The sequence below is a fragment of the Salvelinus sp. IW2-2015 genome, unplaced genomic scaffold (assembly GCF_002910315.2).
Source record: "Salvelinus sp. IW2-2015 unplaced genomic scaffold, ASM291031v2 Un_scaffold9042, whole genome shotgun sequence".
In the NCBI taxonomy this organism is placed as follows: Eukaryota; Metazoa; Chordata; class Actinopteri; order Salmoniformes; family Salmonidae; genus Salvelinus; species Salvelinus sp. IW2-2015.
The window spans coordinates 1,015-8,548 of NW_019950301.1; the positions used below are offsets into that span (position 1 = coordinate 1,015).

At 40.2% G+C, this 7,534-nt stretch overlaps 1 protein-coding gene across 1 annotated transcript; it reads left to right on the plus strand.

The window, feature by feature from the left end:
* The first annotated feature begins 5,251 nt into the window (after positions 1-5,251).
* On the plus strand, positions 5,252-6,622 carry LOC112079678 (zinc finger protein 180-like). The gene has a single exon (XM_070442410.1). It carries the CDS (start codon positions 5,416-5,418, stop codon positions 6,286-6,288), a length of 873 nt encoding a protein of 290 aa, XP_070298511.1. The 5' UTR covers positions 5,252-5,415; the 3' UTR covers positions 6,289-6,622.
* The last annotated feature ends 912 nt before the right edge of the window (positions 6,623-7,534 follow it).

The following is a 7,534-nucleotide window of genomic DNA, read 5'->3' on the forward strand; positions in this document are numbered from 1 at the left end:
ACACATGTTGTCATGGGTGCAAAGAAATGACAGTTTTAAAGCACATTTCTTCAATTCTATAATTTTGCCAGGTCTAATGTGCATTCAAATGATAGAAAATTACAATAATATATTGGGGGGATATTAAAAAATATGTTAGCTGACATGGGCTATTTCTGACTAATTATAAATAGCTTCTAAGGTATGTAATGACTGACATGACAAGAGGAATATGGTGCAAAACTACCAATTCTATATTGCACTTGGTATTTTACTATTACAACTTCAAGAGTACGTGTTTAAAGCCGGACTGGAGTTCCTTTAAAGTCCCGCGCCCCACTGATAGAGGGATCCCCACTGGATTAACTACAATCTGCTTCGAAGGAGAGAGAAAAACATCACCGCTCAACAGAAACGGGAACTAACAAATAAGCCCTGCCAACCAGTAGAACAGTGGCTTTAGGCGCGTTCTCAAAGACACTCATGAGTGTCAGCTGAAGTTGAAAAAGTAACAAGAATCAGGTCCCTAATAACACCCAGCCAAATGCCCACTAAATTTGTCCCAGAAAAGGCAAAACCAACTAAACCAACACCAACATAATAGAGGTAAAACCAGATAGATCAAACCACAGGAGAACACAACTCAATAATATGAAGAAACACTAGTAGATCAAACACAGGGAGAACCACAGACTATCATATTGGAGTAAACACTAGTAGATCAAACCACAGGAGAAACACAACTGATAATATGGAGGGTAAAACACTAGTAGATCAAACCACAGGGAGAACACAACTATAATATGGAGGTAAAACACTAGTAGATCAAACCATTAGGCGAGAACACAGCTTATAATCATGAGGTAAACACCAGTGGAGCAAACCAAGCGGAAGCTTTGTTTTATCACACTCAAAGAGAGGAGCTCAACCGCGTAAAGCAACTTCCAACAATCTCTCACGCCACGGAGGCTGGCCAGCCGCTCTTAAATATCAAGCTGTGGCAGCACAGTTGAATCTAGACACGACTAACGACACAACAGGTGAATCTAACACTGACTACGAGGACACAGTGAAGCTAACACTGACTAGCGAGACAACAGCGTGAATCTAACGACTGACTAGCGAGACAACAGTGAATCTAACGACTGACTAGCGAGACAAAACAGGTGAATCACACTGACTAGCGAGACAACAGGTGAATCTATCACTGGCTACGAGACAAACAGGTGAATCTATCGACATGGCATAGCGAACAAACAGTGAATCTAACGACTGACTAGCGAGACAACAGTGAATCTAACGACTGACTAGCCGAGACAACAGGCTGAATCTAACGACTGACAGCGAACAAAACAGGTGCATCATAACGACTGCAGCGAGAAACAGGTGCAACAATCCGACCAAACAAGATGATTCCAATCAATCAAACAGAAATCAACTTCGAAAAGGAAATCGCAGCAAAAGCCATAACCTAACATCTCATAGCAAAAATAACAAACAAAACCCCAAAGCCTATAAACAGGGGGCAACCTAACATCTCCATAGCAAAAATACAAACCAAAACCCCAAAGCCTATAACCTAACATCTCATAGCAAAAATACAAACAAAACCCCAAAGCCTATAACAGGGAAACCTAACATCGTCATAGCAAAAATACAAACAAAACCCCAAAGCCTATAACAGCGGAAAACCTAACATCTCATAGCAAAAATACAAACAAAAACCCAAAGCTATAACAGGGGGAAACCTAACATCTCATAGCTAAATACAACAAAAACCCCAAAGCATAACAGGGGGCAACCTAACATTCTCATAGCAAAAATACAAAACAAAACCCTGTTGGACATTTTGAGCTAAACCCAGCTAATATTAGCTTGTTTCCTTGTCGTAATAATTGGTTAAAATTTTCATGTCTGAATTTCTTTGAAATTGTTTGAATTACATTTTCTCCTTCAATTCAAATTCGCCTATTGTGGGGTGTAGCCAATTCAAATCTCAAATTTCAATTAATGGGTTGAATTGAATTACATATCAGAAAATTCCAAATGAACCCCCACCCCTCGTTTAGACCCTATGCATCTGTAACCAGCACATGATACAGACACGTGGTGTCATTATACTGTCAGACCTGGGATCTGTAAACCAGACATGATACAGACAACATGTTGTTCTATTATACTGTCAGACCGGGATCTGTAAACCAGACATGATACAGACAACATCTTGTCATTATACTGTCAAACCTGGATCTGTAAACCGACATGATACAGACAACATCTGTCATTATACTGTCAACCCTGGATCTGTAAACCAGACATGATACAGACAACATGTTGTCATTATACTGTCAAGCCTGGGATCTGTAAACCAGAACATGATACAGACCAACTTGGTGTCATTATACTGTCAGACCTGGGATCTGTAAACCAGACATGATACAGACAACATGTTGTCATTATACTGTCAGGACCTGGATCTGTAAACCAGACATGATACAGACAACATCTTGTGTCATTATACTGTCAGACCTGGGAAATCTGTAACCAGACATGATACAGACAACAGTTTCATTATACGTCAGACCTGGATCTGTAAACCAGACATGATTAAAGACAACATTCTTGTCATTATTACTGTCAGACCTGGATCTGTAAACCAACATGATACAGACATGGGTCACTATTATACTGTCAGACCCTAGGATCTGTCAACCAGACATGATACAGACAACATCTTGTCATTTATACTGTCAGACCTGGGATCTATAAACCAGACATGGATACAGACAACATCTTGTCAGTATACTGGTCAGACCTGGGATCTATAACCAGACATGATACAGACAAACAGTCTTGGTGTCATTATACTGTCAGACCTGGGATCTGTAAACCAGACATTGATACAGACAACATCTTGTCATTATACTGTCAGACCTATGATCTGTAAACCAGACATGATACAGACAACATTTGTCCATTATTACTGTCAGGCCTGGGATCTGTAAACCAGTACATGATACAGACAACATGTTTCAGATTATACTGTCAACCGGGATCTGTAAACCAGACATGATACAGACAACATGTTGTCATATTCTGTCAGACCTGGATCTTGAAACCAGACATGATACAGACAACAGTCTTGTCATTATACTGTCAGACCCTGGCGATCTGAAACCAGGACATGATACAGACCAACATTCTGTCATTATACTGTCGACCTGGGACTGCTAAACCAGACATGATACAGAACAACATCTTGGTCATTATACTGTCAGACCCTGGGATCTGTAAACCAGACATGATACAGACAACATCGCATTATACTGGTCAGACCCTGGATCTGTAAAACCAGACATGATACAGACAACTCTTGTCATTATACGTGCAGACCTGGATCTGTAAACCAACATGATACAGACAACATCTTGTCATTATACTGTCAGACCTGGATCTGTAAACCAGACATGATACAACATGTGTTCATTATACTGTCAACCTGGATCTGTAAACCAGACATTGATACAGACAACAATGCTGTAGGCATTATACTGTCAGGACCTGGGATCTGTAAACCAGACAATGACTCCAGACAAACATCTTGGTCATTATACTCGTCAGACCTGGTGATCGGTACAACCGTACATGATACAGACAACATTTGTCATTATACTGTCAGACCTGGGATCTGTAAACCAGACATGATACAGACAACATCTTGTCATTATACTGTCAGACCTGGGATCTGTAAAACAGACATGATACAGACAACATCTTGATGTCATTATTCTCCTTATAATGGGCCCTAAAATATGTAGTATGTCTAGATTCAGAAATGCGATGCATTTTTCACATTCATTTATTCAACATATTAGTAGGCTCAGAAGGACCCTTTTTGATTTTGTTAAATAATAGACATATATTTTTTTAAAGAATATACTCTTCTAGTACATTACATTTAATTTCCAGAGTGGCTTTTTTGAGACCTGGTCTACTCTGTATTTTTCACAACATTTAATCCATAGAAGAGTTCTTTGGAGGAAGGATTGTTGACATATATTTGGCATTTGTATCTTAAAGCATAATTGAGAAATAATTACTTGAAGTTACAATATTTTTGAGATTTTGGCCTTACCTAGGCCTCCTTTAAGGCTCCATAATGTTTCATCTGTAGGTGATACAAAGAAAAACAATGGTAATATGAAGCTTTACTAGAATATGAGTAGTGTTGTTTTTGAATATTGAAAAATAGAAATACACACTGAAAATATAACAGGTTTGATATAGCACATTTTTTWWAAATATATTTTTGAACATAATATACTATACGGGCATATCAATGTTACAGAGTGGGATCTCTGCTACTTTTAGAGTTATGATTCCATTTGTAAGCTTTACCAACAGAATGAATGTGAAAATGGATTCAAAAAGTTCACCTTCTGCTGGTGATTTGCAAGATGTTTAATGATACAAGTAAATGGAGGGCTATGGTTGGTTTACATTGCCTACTGGGCCATACCACCAATTCGTTGCCTTTTGAGAAGTATAATTTGTATAAAAATAAATAAATATATGATTTTACAAAAATGTTTCATTCTGTCATGTTCAGCTTCATAAAAAACAAGTGTTCCTATTCATATTTTTTGTCCAGTATAGGAAGTGTTAAAGGGATCCATTTTGATCTACTTTCCCAGAGTCAGATGAACTCGTGGATACCATTTATATGTCTCAGCGGGTGATGTGAAGGAAGTTAGAGGTAGTTTCAGTAGCCAATTCTAACCAGGATAGGACTTCCAGTCAGTGCACTAACGCTAGTTGCCAGAATCTCACAATATCCCTTTAAAGCCACAATGTAAGATGTTTACCATCAAAGAGTGGGGCCACCAACAAAACATTATTATCAATGGATCAAATGCAGCCTATGACATTGATTTAAATACTGTAGTCCTCTATTATTATAGAGCTCTGCTCAGCCTGTAACCATGACATTCATGACGGCGAGATTCGAATTGGAACTCGATTAATTTTGTTTTTTTAAATGATTTTTTTTTACTGGCCCCAGGTTATTGAGCGATCTGATTTAGATTAAACTTCATAGCAAGACAGTTGTATCATATGGAGGTTTAATTGAGGTCTCTATTTAAATAAACACTCTGGGTTTGTCTTTGGCAGGAGAAAGACCAGACTCAGAGGAACCAGAGCCAGAGACATCAGCAAGACGACACTACTGCTCCAGTGTGGAAAGAGTTTACCCGGTTATTACATGTGAAAAGACATGAGAAGACACACACAGGCGAAAAGCCCTTCCACTGCTCCCATTGTGGACAGAGTTTTCAGGTTATATAGCCTGAAAAGACATGAAAGGACACACAAAGGAGAAAAGCCTTTCCACTGCTCCAGTGTGGAAAGAGTTTTACCCGTTTATGGCACTTGAACATGCATGAGAGAAGGCACACAGGAGAGAAGCCTCACGACTGCTCCGATTGTGGAAAGAGTTTTACCCAATCATGGCACCTGAAAATGCATAAGAGAATGCACACAGGAGAAAAGCCCTTCCTCTGCTCCCATTGTGGAAAGAGTTTTGCCCAGTTAGGGAGCCAGAAAGAACATGAAAGAATACACTCTGGAGAAAAGCCCTTCCAGTGCTCCCATTGTGGAAAGAATTTTACCTGGATAGGGAACCTGAAAACTCATGAGAGGACACATACAGGAGAGAAGCCTTTCCACTGCTCCTTGTGTGGAAAGTGTTTTACTCAGTTAGGGGGCCTGATCAAACATAAGAGAATACACAAAGGAGAGAAGCCTTTCCACTGCTCCCTGTGTGGAAAGAGTTTTACTCAGTTATGGACTTTAAAAACACATCAGTGGACACACACAGAAGAAAAGCCTCACACCTGCTCCCAGTGTGGAAAGGGTTTTGTTACGTTAAGGGGCCTGAAAAAGCATGAGAGAATACATACAGGGGAGGAGAAGCCTTATCAATGCTCTCATTGTGGGAAAGGTTTCGGAMGATCAGGGTATCTAAAAGTGCATGAAAGAACACACACTGAAGAGAAACCATATCAATGCTCCCAGTGTGAAAATACATTCTTCTCACCAGGGGACCTGAAAAAACATGAGAGAACACACTCTGTAGAGAGGCCTTTCCAATGTTCCCAGTGTGGAAAGAGATTTATTCAGTCATCACATCTGAAAGAGCACACAAGAATACACACAGGAGAAAATCCATTTCAATGCTCTCATTGTGGAAAGGGTTTTACCAGGTTAAGGAGACTGAAAACACATGAGATGACACACACAGGAAAATAGCTTTTCCACTGCTCCCAGTGTTGAAAGAGTTTCACCCAGTCAAGATACCTGAAAAAGCATGCGCTAACACACTCTGCAGAGAAGCCTTGAAAGAGAGAAGCTTTTCCACTGCTCCCAGTGTGGAAAGATATTTATCTAGTTAGGGAACCTGAAAGACCATGGACCACACACTGGGAAGTTGCCTTACATCTGCTCCCAGTGTGGAAAAGAAGATTTCACATAAACACAGGCAGTTTAGCTAGGTAGTTAAGCTAGCTAGTTAAGCTGGCTAGGTAGTTAAGCTAGCAAGCTGGCTAGGTAGTTAAGTTAGCTAGCAGAGAGAACAGTCTATGACTAGGGTCCTGGAGTCTTTGACAATTTTTGGGCCTCCTCTGACACCGCCTGGTATAGAGGTCCTGGATGGCAGGAAGCTGCGCCCCAGTGATATAACTGGGCCATACGCACTACTCTATGTAGTGCCTTGCGGTCAGAGGCGAGCACTTGCCATACCAGGCAGGATGCCCTGCTATCGGGGTTATCATGGCAACGTTGGGTCTTATTCTTCTGGATCATTTTGATCAAACAAAGGAAATCATGCTGTCATGGTGTCATGACCCCCCCCCCCCCCCCCCCCTCGCTCTCTCTCTCTCCACAGTTTATGACGGTTTGAATGGTCGGTGGGAAATCAAGGAATGACCATGTCGAATTTGTTTCATTTGGTGACCTCATGAAAGACAGGAGACCCACATTACTGTATGTCTGTTTGTATCACTTCTCAACTAGACAGGAGACCCACATTACTGTATGTTTGTTTGTATACACTTCTCAACTAGACAGGAACCCCACTTACTGTATGTCTGTTTGTATACACTCTCAACTAGACAGGAACCCACATTACTGTATGTCTGTTTGTATACACTTCTCAACTAACAGGAACCCACATTACTGTCTGTCTGTTTGTATACACTTCTCAACTAGACAGGAGACCCACATTACTGTATGTTTGTATACACTGTCTCAACTATGGGGTTTGCATCTGAATGTTGTAAAAAAATAAATGATTAAGCATAAGAATACTTTTCAAAGATAACATTTGATTTTATGTGTCTAAATGAGAATTGTTTTTCATAGTAACTTTAGGTCAGACATTTACATTGGCGTCATGGAACGCCCCTTCTATATTTCGGACAAAATTTACATTCGACAAAAACATCCCGGTTGCTGCCGGTGTGTGAAGTGGTTCTAGCTGTGACCTGAATAATCAACC